General features: G+C 50.8%; 1 protein-coding gene and 1 long non-coding RNA gene across 7 annotated transcripts in view; one reads left to right on the top strand and one right to left on the bottom strand.

Moving 5' to 3' along the window:
• Positions 1-3,192: 3,192 nt before the first annotated feature.
• LOC309613344 lies at positions 3,193-10,024 on the bottom strand. Of its 4 annotated transcripts, none has more exons than XR_014235667.1 (3): positions 8,912-9,277; positions 8,167-8,666; positions 3,193-7,946 (listed from the first exon to the last, which is right to left on the bottom strand). It is a non-coding gene; the product is annotated as an uncharacterized lncRNA (long non-coding RNA). The 4 variants fall into 4 exon arrangements; XR_014235668.1 differs by having other exon boundaries at positions 3,193-8,240; positions 8,462-8,666; positions 8,912-9,273; XR_014235669.1 differs by having other exon boundaries at positions 8,462-8,666; positions 8,912-9,273.
• Positions 9,334-24,295, top strand: part of DNAAF5 (dynein axonemal assembly factor 5) — a 39,424-nt gene continuing 24,462 nt past the window's right edge. The window contains exons 1-6 of one of the 3 annotated variants that reach the window (XM_082360061.1): positions 9,334-10,033; positions 10,808-10,992; positions 18,055-18,179; positions 18,516-18,634; positions 21,927-22,159; positions 22,715-22,927. In XM_082360061.1, the coding sequence (XP_082216187.1) occupies positions 9,415-10,033; positions 10,808-10,992; positions 18,055-18,179; positions 18,516-18,634; positions 21,927-22,159; positions 22,715-22,927 (1,494 nt within the window). In that variant the 5' untranslated portion in view covers positions 9,334-9,414. The remainder of the gene's footprint in view (positions 10,034-10,807; positions 10,993-18,054; positions 18,180-18,515; positions 18,635-21,926; positions 22,160-22,714; positions 22,928-24,295) is intronic. The other 2 variants (XM_082360060.1, XM_082360059.1) reach the window with 2 other exon arrangements.

Below are 24,295 nucleotides of genomic sequence, written 5' to 3'. Positions count from 1 at the left end.
GCCAGAGGCCATTTGCTGAGCTTCTGTCCCCCCCATCGCCCCCGCCACGGTGCCGAGAGCCCCAGGGAGCACGGATGCTGTGTCCTGTTGTTTAGACTCTGCAGGGCAAGGAGACAGACACAGCTATCTGCTGCGGTGAGGAAAGGAGGGTTCTCACCCGCCCGCCCGGCGCTGACGTGGGCCCTGCCACCTGACCAGCGTGGGGCCGGGCCGGGGGCTTTACCTGGAAGAGCCATCGAATCTCCCCACCCGTCGAGGTGGGTGTGGCTCTCAACCCCAGCTGACAGGGACTGAGGGGACCAGGGGATGGGAGCAGAGCAAGAGGCACACGGTCAAGTCCCGTGACCAGGAACGCTGCCAATTACAGCTCTTCCAGCCACGTCCCTCATGGGGGAGCGAGCTAATCCCTCCCCGGAGCAGTGGGAGAGGAGCTGGGGTCGGGAGAGCAGGGAGCCCAGAGCGGGGGTGAAGGGGAGGGACACGGCCTGGGGCGTGGCCGCAGGCTCCTGAGAGGCAGCAGGAACCAGTCAATGCATCTAATCCGGGGATGGTTTGGGGGTGTGGCGGGTGGCCCCCAGGCGCATCCAAGGCACTCCCAGCAGAGGACCCAGCCCTCTGGGTGGACCCGGGGCCACCTTCAGGGGACACAGCTGAGCCCTGCCTGGACTCCTGACCCACAGACGCTGAGGTACTCGGGGTGTAAGGTCCTGAGTTTATGGTGACTCCCCCAACGTCTGCAGAAAACAAAGCTGGTGACAACCTCAGGCAGCGAGGGCCGCCCGTCCCCAGGGCCCCATCATGCTTTCGTCTGTGCCTGACGAGTGTCTTCCCCGGATCCACCCCCCCACCCCGGCCCCCGAGCACCGAGCACGGGCTCCGCGAGGAGGAGGAGCTACCGCGGATGCCGGGGACCCCGAGCGCCCCACGAGAACCGGCCGGAGGAGACAGCGAAGGAATGGACCAACCAAGCACACGTGCTTACATCAGTTTATTATGCTGGTGAAACGACACACTTCACAACGTCTGTAACCAGGACACTGAACGACGGGGTCCTGGAACAGACCTGAAGTTGCTTTTTCCTACCTCGGCCGGGTCTTTAAAACCTATTCGGAGAAGGAGTTTCCTTCTCTGCTCCTGCCTAAACATTTTAGCTCAAACGTAGAGAATTTCAAAGTTCTACTGCCATGTTAAGATATAAACCCAGGGTCAACTCGGTCATTGTAAGGGTCCAGAGCTATGAAATGATCAGAACTCCAGCCTGACTTAAAGTTAAAGCCTTTCCCCTCCTCTGGTGAGGCTGAGGCGGGAGGTGGGCCGGGAAAGGACAGAGACGTTTTGCTTTTCCCCTCTTACTCCACCATCCATCCACCTGCCCCAAACCTGACCTCGGAACAGCCTCTGGCAACTAGAATTCCCAGCCCAGGCCACTGAGCCAGGTGCCTCATGGACATGGGATCATACAACGCGTGGCCTTTCGTGGCTGGCTTCGCTCACTGTGCTTAACGTGGTCAAGGTTCATCCACACGGTAGCAGGTGTCAGCTCCGCGTTCCTGTTTTAAGGCTGATGGTCATATATATGCCTCGTGTGTTGTGTATCCACCCACCCATCGTGGGCAGGTGGGGTGCTTCCACCTTTCAGCTGCTGTGAATATGCTGCTGCGAACGAGGGTGTCAAACCCAAGAGTCCTTGCTTCCCCTTCTTTCAGCCATACATCCAGATGGGGAGTTGCCAGATCACTTGCTAATCCTGTGTAATTTTTTCAGGAACCACCACACTGTTTCCACGGTGGCCGCACATTCCCGCCAGCGGGGCTCAAGGGTCCTGATTCCTCCACATCCTCCCAAACGTCTGTCAGTTTCTGCTTGTTTCTTATAAGAACCATCCTAACAGGTGAGCTGGTGGCCAGACCTTCACACCAGGCACAAGCAGCTGGGCCCTCCTCCGCCACACTCTGACGGCCACGGCGAGTTACAGGCCAGCTGGGGCTCCACTTTACCGGGAGAAGACTGGCCATGTGTGCAGAGCTGGGGAAAAATGGGCTACTTTGGAAACAACTACACGGAACATGGTTTTTGGCTGTGGGATTTTGGCACACATGCCTTAGAGAACCTCCCTTCTAGTCGTAACTTGCTAAGATTTTAAATGACAAATGGGCGTCAAATCTCATCAAATGCTTTATCTGCAACTACTGAGATGATCACACCATTTTTCTCCTTTTTTAAAAATGTGGTTGGACTTCCCTGGTGGCGCAGTGGTTAAGAATCCGCCTGCCAATGCAGGGGACACAAGTTCAAGCCCTGGTCTGGGAAGATCCCACATGCCACGGAGCAACTAAGCCTGTGCGCCACAGCTACTGAGCCTGTGCTCTAGAGCCCACGAACCACAACTACTGAGCCCACGAGCCACAACTACTGAAGCCCGCACGCCTAAAGCCTGTGCTCCACGACAAGAGAAGCCACCGCAGTGAGAAGCCCATGCACCGCAACCAAGAGTAGCCCCCGCTCGCCACAACTAGAGAAAGCCCGCGCGCAGTAACAAAGACCCAACGCCGCCAAAAATAAATAAATTTATTTATTTTTTTAAAAAATGTGGTAAATCACATTAATTTTTAATGTTAAAAAATTAACTTGCATTCCTGGAATAAACTCAATCTGGTCTCAATGTATTATCCTTTCTCAAGTGCCTATTTCCAGATTTAATTTGTTAAGATTTTGTTTAGTATTTTTGCATCTGTGTTGAAAAATGTTGATCTCTAATATTCCTTTCCATAATTTCCCGCTCACTTTTTGGGATCAAGGTTGTGACACCGGCTCCAAAAAATGAGTTGGGAGATGTTCTCTCTTCCTATTTTCAGATTGGAGTTACTTCCTTTTTTTTTTTTTTTTTTTTTTAAATTTATTTATTTATTTATTTTTGGCTGTGTTGGGTCTTCGTTTCTGTGCGAGGGCTTTCTCTAGTTGTGGCAAGCGGGGGCCACTCTTCATTGCGGTGCGCAGGCCTCTCACCATCGCGGCCTCTTTTGTTGTGGAGCATAGGCTCCAGACGCGCAGGCTCAGTAGTTGTGGCACACGGGCCCAGTTGCTCCGCGGCATGTGGGATCCTCCCAGACCAGGGCTCGAACCCGTGTGCCCTGCATTGGCAGGCAGATTCTCAACCACTGCGCCACCAGGGAAGCCCTCCTTTTTTAAAAAAAAAAAAAAAAAAAACTAAGTTGAATTTTATTAAAATTTAAAACTTCTGCTCTGCCAATTACTGTTAAGAAAATGAACAGCCACCGAGTGAGAGAAAATAGTAAAACATGTATCTGATAAGACATATCAAAATATATAAATCTTACAACTCAACAGTAAATACAATTAAAAATGGACAAAAGATCTGAACGTACATCTCACTAAATAAGATATAAAATGGAAAACAAGGATATGAAAAGATTCACAACATCATACGCCATAAGGAATTGCAAATAAAACGAGATGCCACTACAGACCCATTAGAATAGCTAACATTAAAAAAACCTGACAATACCAATTGCTGGCAAGGATGTGAAGCAACAGTCACTCTCATTCATTACTGTCGGGAATGCGAAATGGTACAGGCGCTTCAGAAGGCAATTTGGCGGTTGGAGTTATTTCCTTATTAAGTGTTCTGAAGTGTTCGCTGGTAAAGCCATCTGTGATTATAGCCTTTATTGTGGGAAGCCTTGAAATGATAAATTCAACTTCTTTAATAGGTAGTAGACTATTCTGAGTTTCTATTTCTTCTAGTGGAGGTTTTAGTAAATTATGTTTTCCTAGGATTTCCTCTATTCTATACTTTTTGGGCATGAAGTATTATTACTTTAGTATCTTTTTAATGTTTAGAACCTTTCATGATAAACTTTTACCCTCCTTATGTTGGTATTTGTGCTTTTGAACTTTTTTTTTCCTTGTCAGTCCTGACAGGCGGGTTACTGATTTTATTAGCCCTTAAACAGAATAAACTCTTGGTTTTAATAATCTCTGTTGTATGTTCGTTTTACCGTTTCATTAATTTCTGTTCTAACCTCTATCACTCCCTTTCCTTTACTGTGTTCAGATTTGGCTGTATATTTTCCTGTTGGAGAAAAACAAATCAACATTTTTTTTTTTTTTTTTTTATCCTGAATGGGCCACTGGAAGCAATAACAAAGGTATTTGTGGAACTAAAGAAAAACATCTGACATCAATTTGACTCTTGTCCCTTTGAAGGCACCCTGTTCTCTCTCTGGCAGTCTCCTACAAACTCCTGTTTTTCTTTGATATTCCTAAGTTTCACAACATGTCAATACGTGTGCCTCACTGGTGCTGTGTAGTTCCTTCAATCTGAAGATCTTTCACTTTTAACTCTGGCAGATTTGTCTCGGTTGTCCCTTTGAATAGCTTCTCTGCCCCATTTTGATCATCCCTTTTTCTAGGACGTCCACTAACCAGAAATTGGCATTTCTGCTTCTATCATCAAACTTTTACGTAGCTTCTTTTACGTAGCTTCTTGTTCCTGTTTCATGTTGCTCAGATAAAGACTTTTCTCTCCTTGGTCCCCCTGTTCTACTGCCCCTGTTTATTCTATTCAGTCTGGAAGAATGTCTGGGGACAGGAGACAAGAGGTCAGATCCCCCCTAAGTACTCATGTAGCCACCAGCACAATCAGGACACTCAAGCACCATCACTATACAAGGCTCCTTCTGCCACCCGTGTAGTCGCACCCAGCCCATCCCTAACCCCTGGAGACCACTCATGTGTCCCCCATCTCTGTAATTGTTATCTCACGCATGTTATACACATGGAATCACACTATCGCTATCTTATTATGATTGTCTTCTTTTACTCAGCATAATCCCCTAGAGATGCATCCAAGGTCTTGCATGTACCAACAGTTCCTTCCTCTCTGTTTCTGAGTAGAACCGAGTTAATTTCCATGTTTGAAGATTGTCTGTTACTGACTTTTAGTTTGATTCCATTTTTTGTCAGAGAACATGCTGTGACTTCACTTCTTTTACATTTGCTGAGGTCTGTCTTATGCATACGGTCTATCCTGGCACGTCCCTGGGCACCTGTGAACAATGGGCATCCTGCTCTGTTGGGTGGAGGGTCTGTAAACGTCCACTGATCCCTTTGGTTGATGGTGTTCTGTGTCCTTGTGGAATGTCTAGTAGTTCCAGCAGTTGTGGAGAGTGCGTGCTGAGGTCCTCACCTGTAACTGGGGGTTGGTCTCTCTCCTTTCAGCTCTGCCAGTGTTTGCTTCGTGTATCTTGAAGGTCTGTTGTTTGGGTCATAAACATTTGCGATTGCTATGTATCTTCCTGGTGGATTGATCCTTTTATTCTTATACAATGGACCTCTTTTTCTGTAGAAATTTCCCTTGCTCTGAAGGGAAATTAGCTATTAGTCATTGTGCTTTTTATAAATGAATGTCTACATGATATCTTTTTCCTTTTTCTTTCAACCTACCCACATCATTACGTTTGAAGTGAGTTTTAGCATACGGTAAATGACATATAGTTCGGTCGTGGTTTTTTATTCCCTCTGCAAATCTTTGTCTTCTAACTGGTGTGTATGGGCCCTTTACATTTGAACTATTGATAATTAGAGGTTAAGTTTGACATTTTATTATTTGTGTTTGTTTCCTCGTGCCATATTGTGGGATACTTGGAATATCCTTTAGAATTCCACTTTATAACGTATTGAGTATATCACTGTTTACTTTCTTTAGTGGCTGTTCTACACACTCCCGTGCACGTATGTAATTATCAGTTTACTGGTACCGATGTTTCACCAAATCTAGCGCAGCGTAGAAACCTCCCTTTACTGTCCTCACTTTTCAAATATAATTATTGTAAATATTTCCCCCATGTGCACCGAGCTCAGCGGTATTATAATTTTTTTTAATATAAATTTATTTATTTATTTTTGGCTGCATTGGGTCTTTGTTGCTGCATGCGGGCTTTTCTCTAGTTGCAGCGAGCAGGGTCTACTCTTTGTTGTGGTGTGTGGGCTTCTCATTGCGGTGGCTTCTCTTGTTGCGGAGCACAGGTTCTAGGCGCTTGGGCTCAGTAGTTGTGGCACACGGGCTCTAGAGTGCAGGCTCAGTAGTTATGGTGCACAGGCTTAGTTGGTCCGCGGCATGTGGGGTCTTCCCAGACCAGAGATTGAACCCGTGTTCCCTGCATTGGCAGGCAGATTCTTAACCACTGCACCACCAGGGAAGTCCCAGTATTATAGTTTTTGCTTCAACCATCAGATATAAAAAATATGCCACTTCCTTCCCGCTGCTGTGATTTCAGATAAGAAATCTGTCATTCACACTGGCGTTCCTCTCTAGGAAACACATCATTTCTCTCTGGCTGTTTTTACATTTTTTTTCTGTTTTTAGTCCTCAGAGATTTAATTATGATGTTTCTTAGTATGGATTTTTAGAAGGCTTATCCTACATAGGGGTTCCTTAGCTTCTTGTATCTATGGGTTTATGTCTTTCACCAAATTTGGGAAGTTTTCAGCCATTATTTCTTCAAACACTTTTTCAGCCCACATTCTCCCTCCTGTTCTGGGACTCTGGTGATAAAAATGATTGTCCTGTGGATCTGAGGCTCCATGCACTTTTCTTTTTCAGTCTATTTCTGTCTGTTGCTTAGACTGAGCAGATTCTATTGCTCTACCTTTTGAGTTTCCTGATTCTTTCCTGTCATCTCCACTTTATTATCATGTCCATCCAGGGGTGAAGTGATCACTGTGTCCGGTGATGGACACAACGTTAATTTGGTTATTGTATTTTCCAGTTCTGTAATTTTCATTTGGTTTTTTAACAACTTCTACTTCTTTGCTGAGATTTTCTAATTTTTCATTTGTTTCAAAAGAATTCATAAATATTTTTAAAAGCATTTTTATGACTGCTTTAAAATCCTTGTCAGATAATTCCAAGATTTATCTTGGTGTTCACGTCAGTTCACTTTTCACGTTCAAATAATGGTTTTCCTTGGTTCTCGGTATGACCAGTGGTTTTTTACTGTATACTGGACATTTTGGTTATTGTGTTAGAAGAAACCTGATTTTATTTAAATCTTCTATTTCAGGGACTTCCCTGGTGGTCCAGTGGTTAAGACTTCACCTTCCAATGCAAGGGGTGCAGGTTCTATCCCTGGCCAGGGATCTAGGATCCCACATGCCTTGCGGCCAAAACACCAAAACATAAAAAAAAAAAGCAATATTGTAACAAATTCAATAAAAACTTTAAAAAATGGTCCACATCAAAAAAAAAATTAATCTTCTATTTCAGCAGAAAGTCGCCCCATTTAGGTTTAGTGTGTAAATTCCAGCCTACTTTTATGGCCTGTGGTTCCAATGATAGTTTTATTTTCCCGGCCCTTGCAATGCCCTTCCTGTCTGCTCCATTCTCCTGGTGCTGCCCTGGCCGTCACTCCATCCCTGTGGGTGCTGCCTGCAGTGTCAGAAGGCATGTGGCCAGGCTGCCTGCTGGTTCAACAAAGACCTCAAGAAATAGCGGAACAGAGAAGCTTATGACTCACAGGTCCTGGAGGAGGTACAGGCACAGTGCCCAGGAGGCAGGACCCGGGGCACACACCTGTGTTAGGTCCACAGGGCTGTGCTTTGGGGTTCCTGGGCTAAGGCTGGATAGGTCAGCTCAAACCAGAGGGAGCAGGGCTTTGGTGAGCTTCACAGGGGTTTAATCTACGGGGCCCACAGGAGAGAGGTTATCACAAGGGTGTTGGGGGGGTCACATCAGGAACTTCGGTTTACTGGTGACTCTGCGGGCTGTCACCTAGGGCACGCACTCGAGGGAGGGCTCCTGTCAGTTCAAGGCCCCGCAGGCAGAGGGCCACACAGAACAGATGCCAAGGCAGTGACCATGTACTCCGTGAGTGGCCTGTCGGCACGTCTGGCTTGCAGCCCCCTCTAGCGCCTGTTCCAGGAACCTGTAAGCAAGAAAGAGAAACCCAGGGACCCATCCCATGGCTGTTCCTCCAGTGCTGGAGTCCCCAGTCAGCCCGCCTCCTTTCCAGCTCAGAGCCTTTCCCCACTGTCTGCTGAACTAGCTGCAAGGCATTTAGTTGTACTTCGTGGGGAGTAGCCGGGAAAGTGAGTCTGCAGCACCTTCTGGGGCAGGAAGCCCACCACCCCCACTTAAGTGCTTACTCGCTCATCTCAGCCAGAGCACGGCCTTCGCAACGGCCTCACGTGGCGACTGCCTGGCTCCCTGCTGACCGGTTCTGCAACGGCCAAAGCAGTTTTCTGAAAACACAACCCTTACGTGAAACTCTCCCACCTTAAATCCCCCCTTGCATCCCCCACTGGGACCCAGTGGAGCCACCCAGAGGACCCTGCTCCCCCTGGGCCCCTGGGCTCTGGCCACAGGGCACTTTTCTTCATCTCCCGGAACAGTGTCAGGCCCCCTCCCCGTATTTGTTCCTGGGGCTGCCCAAACAAGTACCATAAACCTGGAGGCTTAAACAACACAAATTTATCTCCCCACTGTTCTGGAATCCAGAAGTCCAAGATCATGGTGTCAGAGGCTGCTTCCCCCGAGAGCCGCTGAGGGAGTGAGTCTGTTCCAGGCTGCTCTCCTGAGCTTGCAGATGGCCATCCATGTTCACATCGTTCTCCCTGTGTGCTTGTCTGTCTCCAGTTTCCCCTTTCTACAAGGACACAGTCATATGGATTAGGGCCCATCCTAATGACCCCTTCTTAACTTGATGAGTCTGAATGGCCCTATTGCTAAGTAAGGTCATGTTTTGAGGTCCTGGGGGGGGTCAGGACTCCACTACGTGAACTTTGGGGGGCACAACTGAGCAGTCCCACTCCCACCATAGGCCTTTGCCCATGCTGTCCCCTCCCTCTGCAACGCTTTCACGCCCCCTTCACCTAGTTAACGCTTACTTACCCCCTATATTACGCTGGGGCTGTCACCTCCTCCAGGAAGCCTTCCAGTCTACGCCAAGTTCCTTGGCCTTCATCCCTCAGGACCACGGTAACTGCACGCTGATTAACATGTCACCCACTAGACTAAGACCCGAGCCAGAGAGACCAGGTGCCCTCTCCACGTCACCGTATCCGACGGAACTGGTCCGACCCGGGCATGCAGGAGAGGTGAAGGTCACAGTAGCCACCTGAGGACACGAAAGGGCACGACCACCACGCCTCACTGAACACAAGTCCGCAGCGGCCATCATATCGGGCTCCAGACCTGCCCAGGACCCCCGGCCTGGCCCGCGTCCCCTCAGCCCTCCGACTCCCCGCCCCGGCCCCGCCCCCCGGCCGTGTCCTGTCAGTGTTCCGAGCTGCCAATAAAGTTACTCTCGGAGCCGACCGGAAAACGCGCCGTAATCCGCGCCGCGACCGTCGTAAAAGCGCCGGTCTCCCCTGGTGACTAGCAACGCGGGGAAGATGGCGGCGCTGGTGCCGACCGAGGCCGCGGCGTCCCCGGACCCGGCGGGAGCCGCCGAGACGGCCGAGGCGGCGGAGCTAAGCCGCGTACTGAGCCGCCTGCTGCCCGGTCTGGAGGCCGACAGCAAGCTGGGCCGGCGGCGCGCGCTGGAGGCGCTGCAGCGCGCCCTGGAGGCGGCGCGGCCCGAGGCGCCCGACGGCGACCCCGCCGCCGCAGCCGCCGCTTTCCAGGGCCCGTGGGCGCGCCTGCTGCTGCCGCGCCTGCTGCGCTGCCTGGCCGACCCGGCCGAGCGCTGCCGCGCGCTGGCCGTGCACCTGCTGGACTTGGGCCTGCGGCGAGCCGCGCGGCCCCGTGACGCCCTCCCGCGCCTGCTGCCCGCTCTCGCCGCGCGCCTGGCCGGCCCCGAGCCCGCGCGCCGCCCGCCGCCCGAGGCCTGCGAGGAGCTGCGCCTGGCGCTCGTGCAGCTGCTCCACCTGGCCGTGCGCCTGAGCGGCGCTGCGCTCGCGCCCCACCTGGACGACGCGGTGCGCGTGCTGCGCTGCACGCTGCTTGACCCCTTCGCCGCCGTGCGCCGAGAGAGCTGCGAGTGCGCCGCGGGCCTGGCGCGCGCCACGCCAGGTGCCCGCCCTTGTCTCCTCCCACGTCGCCCCCTCCCCAAGCCCGCCCCGGTCCGCGCCCTGCTGCACCCGCAGCCCGGAGCGCAGTGCCTGCACGCAGTGGATGCTCGCTGGTTGCCGAGTGAAGCATCTCCCCGTCTCAGCGCCGTCCCCTCTGTCCCCCACCCCGCAGTTCTGCGCGCGGGGTCTCTCCTCTGGCTCCCCGCACACTGGGCAGTAGTGGACCAGAGCTTGCCTTGATCTGAGGACCCGAGCGCTGAAAGAACTCGCCCGAAGTATCACTGAAATAGCGACCTTACAGAAGGGTCTCAAGCAGCGGCACAACTGCTCAACCAGAGGGTTCGCTTGGCTGTCACGAACCACCCCTGGTCGTGACTTCCTGTGAGGCCTTTAGGAAGTGGGGTGGCCTTGCCTGAGGCGGTACTGATCCAGCTTCCTGCGGTCGTGCTGGGTGTCTGGCTGCAGGCTCATCCAGAGGTGGGGACGCGCAGTGTCTCCCCACTCAGCGTACTCTGGAGTGCCTGTCACAGCCATCTGCAGCTTCAGGTTCTCCCCTTACAGCTCTGTGTTCAGCTGAGATGGGTCCAGCCCCAGCCTTTTCCCATTGGTCCTCCCAAGCCTCTGGGTCGGAGAGGTGTTGTTTGGGTCACACGCCCAACTCTGCGCCTATCCTGGTGCTGTGGGTACAAAGCTGCGTGTGGCCAGCCCAAGGGAGCCGGGCCAGGGTTGACACTCCCAGGCTCCCCTGGTGACTGATGGTTTCCCCGTCCCACAGACCACTTCCACATGCAGTCGGAGTCCTTGATCGTCCCCCTGATGCAGTCCATCTCCCACCAGCACTGGAAGGTGCGGGTGGCCGTCATCGAGGCCACGGGCACGGTGATCCAGTTTGGCAGCGGGAAGTCAGTGGACGACGTCCTTCCTCACTTTGCTCAGCGGCTCTTTGATGACGTCCCCCAGGTAACCAGAGTTTCTCCTCCAGGCAGTCCCTTTTCTCCACCAGAAGTGTGCCAGTGTGCTATTTGTCACTCACTTTTGTCTTTTTTTAAAGACACTATATGTGACGTTAAATGTCCTTCCATCATTCGCGGTCACAGGTGTTCCTATTTCACGTCTTTGAGAAGCTGGGGGAGAGCTGAGTTGTCTTAATATACTTGTTATTCTTAATTCTAAGGAATGGGGAAGAGGACTGCTTCCTTTTAGGAAGAAACTCTAAAGTGAGTATTTCCACGGTTTGCGGAAGCATCTGTAACATCCTCCTCCATCAAGGTGATTTAATTGAAAAGCCACAGAGGTTGGCGAACGAGGCCTGGGAGGAGGATGGAGCCAGGGTTGGTGTGTTGGGGTAATTCCTTCCATTGGCTTTGGGGCCTAAGGAGAGACAGACAGACAAGACAGGAGGCAGGTGGAGGTGAGAGAACCGGCTCTTTTGTTGGCAGAAGCCAGCTCAGAGGGCGTGTCGTGGATCTGAGGCCGTGGGGAGCAGAGTGAAGGCTGTGAGGGCAGGCTCTCTCCCAAAGGGTGGATGGGGTGAAGGGCTCTGGTCCCTTGGGGTGGGAGGAGCAGTGGTTGCCGGTGGGGGACTTGCAGGGTGGTTGGCACGTGGCCCCTGTGGCCCCGACAGCAGAAGTGCCAGCCTCCTCGTGTCCTGTCCATCCATACATTAAATATCATCTCATTCCTTCTCGCGGAAGTCCTCCACGTCCGAGGCTTGGGGCTGGTGTAAGGTACGCAGGGCCCCCAGCTGGAGCTGGCCTCCTGCTCCCGGCCTGGGTCTGGCCCCAGGCTGCTCGCAACAACCCACCCTGCCTCCAACCACAGGTTCTTGATTTGTTTCTTTCTTCTTTTTTTTTTTTATTGGCATATAGTTGATTTACAACGTTGTGTTAATTTCTGTTGTGCAGCAAAGTGATTCAGTTAGACATATATGTATGTTGTCTTTTAGACTCTTTTCCATTATGGTTTATCATAGGATGTTGAATATAGTTCCTTGTGCTCTACAGTAGGACCTTGTTGTTTACCCATCCTATATGTACTAGTTTGCATCTGCTAATCCCAAACTCCCACTCCATCCCTCTCCCACCCTCCTCCCCCTTGGCTACCACAAGTGTGTTCTCTATGTCTATGAGTCTATTTCTGTTTCATAGATAGGCTTATTGTGTCATATTTTAGATTCCACATATAAGTGATATCATATGGTATTTGTCTTTCTCTGACTTACTTCACTTAGTATGACAATCTTTTGGTCCATCTATGTTGCTGCAAGTGGCATTATTTCATTCTTTTTTATGGCTGAGTAGTATTCCACTGTATATATATACCACATCTTCTTTATCCATTCATTTGTCCATGGACATTTAGGTTGTTTCCACGTCTTGGCTATAGTGAATAGTGCTGCTGTGAACATAGGGGTGCATGTATCTTTTCGAATTATGGCTTTCTCTGGATATATGCCCAGGAGTGGGATTGCTGGATCATATGTTAGCTATAGCTTTAGTTTTTTGAGGAACCTCCATACTGTTCTCCATAGTGGCTGCACGAACTTACATTCCCACCAACAGTGTAGGAGGGTTCCCTTTTCTCCACACTCTCCAGCATTGGTTATTTGTAGACTTTTTAATGGCCATTCTGACCTGTGTGAGGTGATACCTCATTGTAGTTTTGATTTGCATTTCTCGAATAATTACCAATGTTGAGCATCTTTTCATGTGCCTGTTGACCATCTGTATGTCTTCTTTAGAGAAATGTCTATTTAGGTCTTCTGCCCATTTTTCGATTGGGTTGTTCGGTTTTTTGTTGTTGAGTTGTATGAGCTTTTTGTATATTTTGGGAATTAATCTCTCGGTCACATCATTTGCAAATATTTTCTCCCAGTCCATAGGTCATCTTTTCGTTTTGTTTATGGTTTCCATGGCTGTACAAAAGATTGTGAGTTTGATTAGGTCCCATTTGTTTATTTTTGCTTTTATTTCTATTGCTTTGGAGACTGACCCTTGGTATGATTTATGTCAGAGAATGTTTTGCTTATGTTCTTTTCTAGGAGTTTTATGGTGTCATGTCTTATGTTTAAGTTTTTAAGCCATTTTGAGTTTATTTTTGTGTATGGTGAGAGGGTGTGTTCTAACTTCATTGATTTACATGCACCTGTCCAACTGTCCCAACACCACTTGCTGAAGAGACCGTCTTTTCCCCGTTGTGTATTCTTGCCTCCTTTGTCAAAGATTAATTGTCCATAGTTGTGTGGGTTTATTTCTGGGCTCTCTAGTCCATTGATCCATATGTTTGTTTTTGTGCCAATACCATAATGTTTTTTTTTTTAATAAATTTATTTATTTTTGGCTGCGTTGGGTCTTCATTGCTGCACACTGGCTTTCTCTAGTTGCGGCGAGCGAGAGCTGCTGTTTGTTGCAGTGCACGGACTTCTCATTGCGGTGGCTTCTTGTGGCGCATGAGCTTAGTTGCTCTGCGGCATGTGGGATCTTCCCAGTCCAGGGCTCAAACCCGTGTCCCCTGCATTGGCAGGCAGATTCTTAACCACTGTGCCACCAGGGAAGCCCCTACCATGCTCTTTTGATTACTGTAGCTTTATAGTATTGTCTGAAGTCTGGGAGGGTTATGCCTTCTGCTTTGTTCTTTTTCCTCAGGTTTGCCTTGGCAATTCTTGATCTTTTATGATTTCATGTAAATTTTAGGATTATTTGTTCTCGCTCTATGAAAAATGTCATGGGTAATTTGATAGGTATCACATTAAATCTGTAGATTTCTTTATTTATGTTTTATAGCTTTCAGCACATAAGTCTTTTACCTCCTTGGTCAGGTTTATGCCTAAGTATTTTAATTTTTTGGTTGCAATTTTTAAAAGATTTTTTTGTTTTAATTTCCTTATGATGTTTCATTGTTAGTGTAAAGAAATGCAACCAATTTCTGTATGTTAATCTTGTATCCTACTTTGCTGAATTTGTTCATCAGTTCTAGTAGTTTTTGTGTGGAGTCTTTATGGTTTTCTAAATATAGTATCATGTCATCTGCATATAGTGAGAATTTTACCTCTTCTCTTCCAACTTGGATACCTTTTATTCTTTTTTCTTATCTGATTGCTATGGCTAGGACTTCCAATATATGTTGAATAGAAGTGGTGAGAGTGGGCATCCCTGTCTTGTTCCAGATTTTAGGAAGAAGACTTTCAGCTTTTCACCATTGAGTATTGTGTTGGCTGTGGTTTTGTCACAAATAGCCTTTATTATGTTGAGATGTGTTACTTCTATACCCACTTTGGTAAGAGTTTTTGTCATGAATGGATGTTGAATTTTATCAAATGCTTTTTCTGCATCTATTGAGATGATCATGTGGTTTTTGTCTTTTGTTGATGTGGTGTTTCACATTGATTGATTTGCATATGTTGAACCATCCTTGTGACCCTGGGATGAGTCCAACTTGGCCGTGGTGTATGATCTTTTTTATGTGTTCTCGGATTGGGTTTGCTAATATTTGGTTGAGAATTTTTGCATCTATATTCATCGAAGATATTGGCCTATAATTTTCTTTTTTGGTGGTGTCTTTGTCTGTTTTTGGTATCAGGGTGATGGTGGCTTCATAGAATGTCTTTGGGAGTGTTCCCTCCTTTTCAGTCTTTTGGAAGAGTTTGAGGAGGATAGGTGTACGTTCTTTGTATGCTTGGTAGAATTCCTCGGTGAAGCCATCCAGTCCTGGATTTTTGTTTGCAGGGAATTTTTGTTTTGTTTTTGTTTGTTTGTTTTTTGCCACACCATGCAGCTTGTGGGATCTTAGTTCCCCAAAAAGGGACTGAACCTGGGCCCTGGCAGTGAAAGCGCCAAGTCCTAACCACTGGACCGCCAGGGAATTCCCTGCAGGGAGCTTTTTTATTACAGATTCTACTTAACTTCTAGTAATCGGTCTGTTTAAGTTTTCTATTTCTTGTTGTTTCAATTTTGGTGAGCTGTATGTTTCTAGAAACTTGTCCATTTCTTCTAGGTTGTCAAATTTGTTGACATATAATTGTTCATAGTATTCTCTTATGGTCTTTTGTATTTCTGCAGTATCGGTTGTTATTTTTCCTTTTTCATTTCTCATTTTATTTATTTGGGACCTCTCTCTTTTCTTCTTGGTGAGCCTAGCCAGAGGTTTGATGATTTCCTTTTATATTATGCTTGTGTTCTCTTCTTTTTGGGTTTTGTGAATCTGTTGTATGTTTTTGATTTGTGGTTACCCTGTTTTTCAAGTATGTTAACCCATAATTATATCTGCTTGCTTTAGACTGATAGTCATTATGGGCTCAAACACATTCTGAAAGAAAAAAAAATCTACATTTTCTTACTCTTCTCCCCCACATTTTATGGTTTTGATGTCCTCTTTTACACCTTCATGTTTATCCTATTGTCATTCATTGTGGTTATTGTTGCTGTCACAAAAATTTTTTTCATTTTTTTTTAACCTGTATACTGGTTTATTTAAGTGGTTTACTTTCCAATTGTGATTTTTCTCTTTCCTATAGCTTCTTGCTTCTTTTCTATTTAGAGAAGACTGTTCCATATTTCTTTCAGGATAGGTTTAGTATTGCTGTATTCTTCTAGTTTCTGCTTGTCTGAGAAATTCTTTTTCTCTCCTTCTATTCTAAATGGTAATCTTGCTGGGTAGAGTATCCTAGGTTGCAGATTTTTCCCTTTCAGGACTTTGAATATATCTTGCCACTCCTTTCTGGCCTGCAACATTTCTGTAGAGAAATCAGCTGATCATCTTATGGGGGCTTCCTTATAATTAACTTGTTATTTTGATTTGTTTCATTTTTTAAAACAGCTTTATCAAGACATAATTTACATACCGTACAATTCCCTCACTTAAAGTGTTCAGTGTTTTTGATATATTACATCATTAATTTTAAAAATTTTCGTAAAATGTTTATAACAAAATTTGCCATTTTAGCCATTTTTAAGTGCACAATTCAGTGGCATTAAGTACATTCACAGTGTTGTGCAACCATCACCACCATCCAAAACTTTTTTTATCATCGCGAACAGAAACTCTGTGACCACTAAGCAATTACTTCCCGTCCCCCCCGCCCCCCTGATGACCTCTAATCTTTCTGTCTCTCTGGATTTGACAATTCTAGCTGTTTCATGTAAGTGGAATCAGGATGGGGTCTGTTGTGACTGGCCTCTCTCATTCAGCATCATGTTGGTGAGGTCCATCCGTCTGTGGCAGGTGTCAGTGCTTTGCTCTTTTTAAGGCTGAATAACATCCACCGTGCGGACAGACCACGTTGTGTCCCTCCATTCATGCGTCCACGGACTCTTGGGTTGTTTCCGCCTTTTAGCTGTTGTGACTAGAGGTGCTGAGGACGGTGGTGTGCAGGGACCCGTTGAGTCCTGCTTCACTTCTTTCGGGTGAACGCTCAGTGGAGTTGCTGTGTCCGTCCTACGGTAACACACGTGCAGCTTGTTGAAGCCACCAAAGCGTTTTCCACGCGGCTGCGCCGCCTTGCACTCCTGCCAGCAATGTACAAGGGACCCAGTCCCTCCGCGTCCGTGAGTCGGTCCTGCCTGTGGTTTTCACTTGCATTTTCCTGGGGATTAGTGACTGGTGATGTTGAGCACCTTTCTCTGTGCTCGTCACGGTTACTTTATACAGTGAAACGTTGAACGTGCACGAGTCAGGACAGTTGTGCGTGTGTGTGTGCGGACAGCCGGAATGGCTCCGGGTGCCTGTTCTGTTTCACAGGAAGACCAGAGGCTCTGATCACTTACCCAGGAGGTGATGAGAGGCCTGTCCCTCCCTACTTTCTCAGCAGGGGACCCAGAGGGATGGCCTTGCTTCTCCCTCGGGAGCCTGGTCCCTTGAGGTCTGCAGGATATGTCCAAGGAGGTGGGAAGGGGTGGTGTCCCGGTGCAGCAGGGCTGTCACAGCTGCCTCCAGGCCCAGAAAGGCCCCGCCCCCCTGAGTGCACCATCCAGGTGAGAGCACCCAGCTCAGGTTAAGTCACTGCCCATAAACAGGCACATGCCCTCGGTTGCCCCGGGGTCGCCCTGACCGTCGGGAGCTCCCTCTGCACATTGCTCATCTCTGATTGTAGATGTTTCATCTAGAAGACGGAATTCTGTGTGCTTTGTGTAGTTGGGATAAAACACTGACCCTGTTGTTAAGGCTCCAAGGATGTGACCGTGTAGGCGTTTGCCCGGGAGCCTGGCTGGGAACAGCCCCACCTGCCCTGCTGCTGGCGCCCCGCAGGCGATCGGCTCAGGCCCTTGGGCACTTGTGCGCGCCTGCCCTGGGCCAGAACCCTGGTGGAAAGGGAGAGGGAGCAGGTCTGGTTGGCCCCCAGCCCCTCACTGGTGCTCAGGAATGACGGAGGGGGCCACGGGGAGGGGGCAGACGGAAGGGGAGGGGAGGGGCGGATGAAAGCATGAACCTCACCTCCCAGGTGAGTTCCAGTGACGTAGAGGAGAACCTGAAGCCGAGGCAAGGGGGCTGTTCCTCGCCCAGTGCTGGCTACTTCGGGGGCCCGCGGGGTGTGATGTAACCCGAGCCCCCGTGGGTGGGATCCTGCCCGACTGAACTGGAACGGGCATCAGAATCCTTGGGTCCAATCAGAACATGATAAAAACGGAGGCCTGTTGCTGCTCCCTGGGTCACACGCGACACGAAGCTCACCTCTTCCCTGCGGTGGCTGAGGTGGGTAGAGGCATGCACGCCACCTTCTCGGACGTAGGCGGCCAGTGCCCAGCCCAGCCGGGAGGTTCCCACACAGGAGGCCGCAAACACGCCACAGGGCTGAGGCGGGGCTGCGGGACCTGCTGCGGCCAGTGGAGGGTCCGGCCTGAGCCCGGAGGACAGGGGTCGCAGCAGCGAGACCTAGGGTCCCAGCGTCTCGTTCCAGGCCCGAGACGTGGATGGCAGAGCTGCCAGAGCACCTGAGCCGGCTCTGGGGCCCCTCTGTGACCGCACGGTGGGCCCGGGGCTCCGCGGTGCGCACGCACGTGAAGGCCGCTCACCGCCTTCTGCCTGCAGGTGCGCCAGGCGGTGACGCGTGTGGCCGGGGCCTGGCTGCTGAGCCTGCGGGACCGCTGCTCGTTCTTCCACAAGCTCCTCCCTCTCCTGCTGAGCAGCCTCGACGACGAGATCCCCGAGATCGCGTGAGTGGCGACGTGGCGGACGCGCCGAGGTCCCGCCCCAGACCCGCCGTGCTGCGTGCCTCCCTCCCGCTCTGCCTCACCAGGCGCTGGCTTTTCCTAAGGTGTTGCTTACAGCGGTGGTTGTCTCCTTTGGTCCGGAGTCTCGCAGGAGCCACCGTGTCCCCGCATCCTGCGTGCTGGGAGGCCATGGGGCTTTGACAGTACAGTTTTGCACCTTTAGCGCTTTGCTTGGGTTAGTGATGGAGGCACAGCAGACTCGCTGGTGAGTTCCCTCGGGCAGAGATCCGGCCGCCCCCCGGAGGGCGCCCCCCGACCTGGGTCTGTGTTGTGCGGCAGGTGCGGGGCGGCCGGCCTCTGGGAGCAGGTTGGGCTGCGCTGGCAGATGGAGAACGAGGAGGAGCTCAAGGACAAGCTGGACTTCGCTGGCCCGCCCCCCGCACACCACCCCTCGCCAGGTGAGCGCGGCCAGCCCAGGCCAGCGGTGGGGCAGGGCGAGTCCCTCGCGGTCCTGGGCAGGCCTCCCTGGGTACGTGCGGGCACAGCCAGCCGAGGAGCGCGAGGCTGATGGGGAGATGTTGGACATGGGTGGTGCTTTGTCATCTCACAAAGCTTTTCTGTGAGCTTCGCCTGAAGAAGCAAACACACAGGTAGCCGGTGAGATGCAGTCCTTGTGTTTTGGGGGACGCTACCCCCAGAACAGAGGCTCCCGTTGCTGGACCTCCCGTCCTGCCCCTCGTCGTGGTTCTCTGCCAGACTGTGAGCGCCCGCGGGTGCCTGTGTGTGCACGGGCACACCGTGATTTCCCTTAGCTCTTGAGTCAGATCCGGGCTGCGTTTCCAAGGAAGCCCCCTGCCCGCCAGGCTGCGGCCCTCCTCCTTGCCCCTCAACCCCACACGTGTCTAGTTTCTTCTGCTCTGGAAACGCTTTCTGTCTGGGAACGAAGTCCCTTCCACTGAACTTGATCGGACGCCTGTATCGCTGCAGTCTGTCTGCAGGTGTCTTCTTACAGTGGAGCGATGGTGGAGTGCCGCTGGCAGGGACAGAACCTGGTAAACATGCACCAGGTCAGACGGGCAGCACCATGGGAGGGACCGGGCCCGGGGCCCGCAGGCCCCTCCAGCCCTGGTCAGGTGAAGTCAGGCTCGGACGGCCGCCCTGGAGGGGACGCCGTGCACGAAGGGCAGCATGAAGACAGCTGCTCACGCCTCGTGTGTACCCGCTGCTGTTCACTGTGAGACCCAGAAGGCGGCTCCTCCCCCACACCTGGGAGGCCTGTGCTTTTTGTTTTTTTGGTCCACATGTTTATTCATGCAGCTTCACCTCCCACGCCGCACAACTGCTATAAGGGGAAATCACGCATGTTTTGGAAAAGGTACAAAAATTAGTTGCCAGCAGGGTTTTTTCTGATTTAGTAAAGTTTGAGAATGCACCATCTTTTAAATTATCATGTCTGCCGTATCAAGTACAGGAAAGGAAGCTTCAGAGCCATCTTCAGAGTGAGGCCTGCATCTCTGGAAATGCCTCTCAGGCCGTGTGCCCGCCTGTCAGTGGACCACTCCCCAGACGGTCCTAACCTGTCCCCTCATCCCACAAACTTTCCACAAGGGACATGTCATCAGGAAGAAAAGGGCATTTATTGTTTTGTTTTTTGTTTTTTACAAAATTATAACAAGCTCACTTAAACAGCCAACAGAATCTGAAACATTTAGAACTAATTCTCTCATATACCATAAAAAGAGAAAAGTAACAGGAACAAAACTTCAAAGTGAGGCCTCATGGTACAAGCTGTTCTTTTTACTAAAACACGCTTTAAACTTTGACATGTCACTGTCTCATTTCTATCTCTAGAGTTGTTTTGAGTCTTTAAGGTCAGAATCTTGTAATCAAAATCCTCGAAGGCTTTTTTATAGAAATTGAGAAACTTATCCTGAAATTCACAAGGAAACGTAAAGGACCTAGCACAGCCAAAACTTTGAAGATGAAGACCCAGGTTGAAAGATGAGTACTTATGGTTTCAAGACATAAAAACACAGTAATCAAGATGGTGAGGTTATGAACATAAAAACAGACCGACATGGACTTCCCTGGTGGTGCAGTGGTTAAGAATCTGCCTGCCAGTGCAGGGGACACGGGTTCGATCCCTGGTCCAGGAAGATCCCACATGCCGCGGAGCAGCTAAGCCCGCGAGCCACAGCTACTGAGCCCATGTGCCACAACTACTGAATCCCACGCGCTTAGAGCCCGTGCTGCACAACAAGAGAAGCCACTGCAATGAGAAGTCCATGCACCACAACGAAGAGTAGCCCCCACTGGCCACAACTAGAGAAAGCCTGCACGCAGCAACGAAGACCCAATACAGCCAAAAATAAATTAAAAACGTAAAAAATCAGACCGACAGACCAGTGGAACAGAGCAGAGTCCAGAAACAGACACAGGCCTGTGGACTCTGAATTTTGGCAAGTTGCAAAGACAATTCAGGGGAGAAAAGACGTCTCAGCAACGGTGCTGGAATCACTGGATGTGCAAAAAAAAGTGGGCTTGGATCCAACCCTCCTGATAAACGAAAATTAACCCCAAATGCCACATGGATCTAAGGGTACGACCTAAATACACTCCACAAAAGAATGACTGATAAATTGCTTTTCATCAAAATGAAAACTTCTGCTCTTTGAAAGACATTAAGAGAATGAAACGACAAGGCACAGACTGAGATGTTTGCAAATTGTTTACGTAAGGACTTGTGTCCAGAACACAGAGAGAACTCTCAAACTCAATATCAAGAACACAATCCAGTTTTTTTAGTGGCAAAAAAAATTTGAAAAGATACTTCACTGAAGACACACAGATGTCAAACACGCCCATGAGACAGTGCTCCAGGTCATTGCTCATGAGGAGAATGCGCATTGAAGCCACAAGGAGATGCCCCCTCCCTGCCTGGAAGCTTGACCTAAGACTGCCCACGCCAGGTGTGGTGCAGACGTGGAGGAGCTTCAGGTCTCGTGCATGGCTGGGGAGGGCAGACAGCAGTGCAGCAGCGTTGGAAAACCGCTCGGCCATTTCTTAAACAGTTAAGTGCCCGCCTTCCATGTGCTTAGCCGTGGCGCTCCTGGGCGCCCACCCGAGAGAAGTCTCGTCGGCGACAGCCCACGGCAGAACAGCCCAGATGTCCGTCGGCAGGTGGACAGACTGTGGTCTGTCCGTGTGCCGGAACAGCGCTCAGCAGTGAGCAGGGGCCGGCGCCCCCACCACTTGATGGGCCTCAGAGCGGAGGAAGCCAGGCAGGGAGGGGCGTGTGCTGCGCAGCTGCACTCACAGAAGATCTAGACATTGCGGCTCCGCACAGCGGCTCCGCACAGCGACGGGAGCCACCGGGGCTGCCTGGGGGGAGGGCAGGGCGGGGCGCATCGCCAGGAGCACAGGGACCTTCTGGGCGATAGGTGTGTGTCATCTTGATGGCTGCGATGGTTCACAGTTGTATCCATTTGTCAAAACTTACAGGGTTGTGCCCTTCGAGCATGTAGTTTATTGTGTGTCACACCTCAGGATCGCTGTAAAAACTTAAAGTAAATTATGACACTTTGTGGCTTCATTTCTGTCTTCAGGGTTGGTTTGAGTTTTTTAAGATCTCAAAATAAAACCCGTAGGTGTGCCTTAAATGAGGAACGTGTAGTAAGCGACTTTCCATACGAGTCATTGAGATCGTGTTTGTGCATTCCGCGGGTTCCCATCCATCTTTATGACCCACAGGGAGCCGCCCGGGGCTGGGCTGCCGGGAGCTGGTCTTCCGAAACCTCTCCAAGATCCTTCCTGCCATCTGTCACGACATCACCGACTGGGTGGTGGGGACCAGGGTGAAGTCGGCGCAGCTGCTGGCGGTACTGCTGCTGCACGCGGAAGCCCACATCACGCAGCACCTGGAGCCCGTCCTGCGCACCCTGCTCCGCGCCTGCGCCGACGAGGAGACGGCCGTGGTCCGCAGTGTGAGTGGCATTCCGCCGTCCTTTGGGGCCTCGTGCACCCTTCTTCGTTCTGCAGTCTGTGAGCTTGGACAGATAGCAGCAGGCATGCCGTCGCCCCCGTGTGCAGGTGTAGGTGTTTCTGCGGCCCCCGGGCTCTCCCCGGCCGTCTGCATCCAGCCTGCGTGCCCATACAAAATGGCGTTTAAAGGTGCTCTCTGAGCACGTGCAGGTGAGCGGCCCTGTGTCTGAAGGTAAACACAGCCTCCACCCGCAGGCCACTGCAGCGGTCACTCCGCGGACAGACGTGCAGAGCCGCCCCCCTGAGTCCAGCTCAGGCAGCCGGGCCCCAGAGAGGACGCGCTGACAGCCCTCCCCCCGCCAAATGGCACGAACTCCTTCCCCGGGCAGTTCTGAGCTCATGAGGGGACTCACCGATTTTCGTGGGCGTTTGAGCACATGTTAGGAAGAGACGGGCCTGCAGGGCTGTTTCTGGCAGGTGAAAGTGGGCATGGCAGACGCAGAGCAGCGAGGGGCTGGGAGGGGCGGCGGCCTCAGGCCTCCTCCATCTGCCCTCAGTGCACGAGATCCGCAGAGCTGATCGGGACCTTCGTCAGCCCGGAGGTGTTTCTGAAGTTGATCTTGTCGACGCTGAGGAAGTCTCCCTCCCCCTCCGGCCTCCTGGTCCTTGCCTCCCTCATCCGGGGCTGCCCGAGGGAGGCCCTCCGGCCGCATGTGAAGGTCATTGCCGTGGAGCTGGCCCACGCTCACATCTGCCAAGGGTCTGAAAAGGTAAGCGTGCGCGGGAGAGGGTGGGGCTGGGGGGATCGTAGAGTCCACCCATCTCCACGGTGACTCGGTCCCCTGTGGGACCGTCCACACGTAGCAGTTGTCAGTCCCACAGGCCTCGCGGGGACATCTGACCGACGTGGTCGCTGGGGTGCGGCCCTGAGGTTCTCCTGTTTGGACACATGTGCTCTCTGGCCCGTCCTTCTCCGTCCACCATGGTGGCCGTTTAAAGTAAAATGAAACAAAGTGCAAAGGCAGGTCCTCAGTCACGCTGGCCGCGTTTCGAGCGCCCAGTAGCCCTGTGTGGCCAGTGGCTGCAGCACTGGACGGTGTAGGATAGAACACGTCCATCGTCGAGGACAGTTCTGTTCTAAGGGTGGCACTGCTGTGGGTGGTCTCGGATGGAGACCCCCCTACCCCCCCACCCAGAGAACCTGGGAGTCCACACGCCCCGTCTGTTGGTCCATGTTGGATGCGGTGTCTCCACGGTGAGCTTATTCTTACCGCCGTCACTTGGCTTCTAACGGGGCTTCCAACAGGCAAGCTGATTTGCAACTGTTATTGGGAGCTGTGCTTGGTGGTTACAGATTTGTTTTGTCTTAAATTGAGCAGTAAATCCATTACATCTGAAGCTGAAACAATGTAGGTAGTTAGGCTTAGTCATTTGGAATAATTTACAATTGTTTGCTATTGAAGGATAAATAATGACCTTGTTTTCGCATGGCTGTGATGGGCTTAAACCCTGAGTCTTTGCATTGGACAGTGACCCTCCCATCTCTCTGTAGAGCAACGAGCGAGCGTTTGCCTCGCCAGGCGTCTGACCCATGCACTGCAGGCCCCCTGGGCCATGGGAAGCTGGCCCCGCACATCTGACACTTGACAGTGGCTGCCACGGCCACAGAGCTGGACCACAGGGGTGCCCAGCTCCCGCTCAGCCGCCGGGAGATGCACTTCGACACCTGCATCTGGCCTTGACTCTGACATACGTTCACAGTCGTGTGGGAACCATCTTAATAAGCCTGTAAGGCAGCTTCGGAAACACAGATGGGGGGGATGGAGCAGAGGTCTGGGAGGGGAGACGTGTGTGGGCTTTTTCACCTCCTGGTGTTTTCAGCCGTATTTCAACTTTTCCCAAAACCCATTTTTAAGATAAACTATGATAATCTAAAAATGCAGAAAAAAGTTCCACATTTTTACTCAACTGGTTCCAACGAGGATTTTCATTCCAGAAGCATTTCTGTTCTAGAAGGTGCAGCTTGAAAGTTTGTGTAGGTGTTTCAGTGCACGTGTTGCAAGCTGTGCAGCAAAGGAAACGTCTTTTCACACCTGAGTGTTGTTACAGGAAACCACGGTCCCTCGATCCGTCTAGTT

Source organism: Balaenoptera borealis (genome assembly GCF_965194805.1).
Source record: "Balaenoptera borealis genome assembly, chromosome: 16".
NCBI lineage: Eukaryota > Metazoa > Chordata > Mammalia > Artiodactyla > Balaenopteridae > Balaenoptera > Balaenoptera borealis.
Note: the sequence above shows the minus strand (reverse complement) of the source record. Positions and strands in the feature narration are given on the sequence as shown.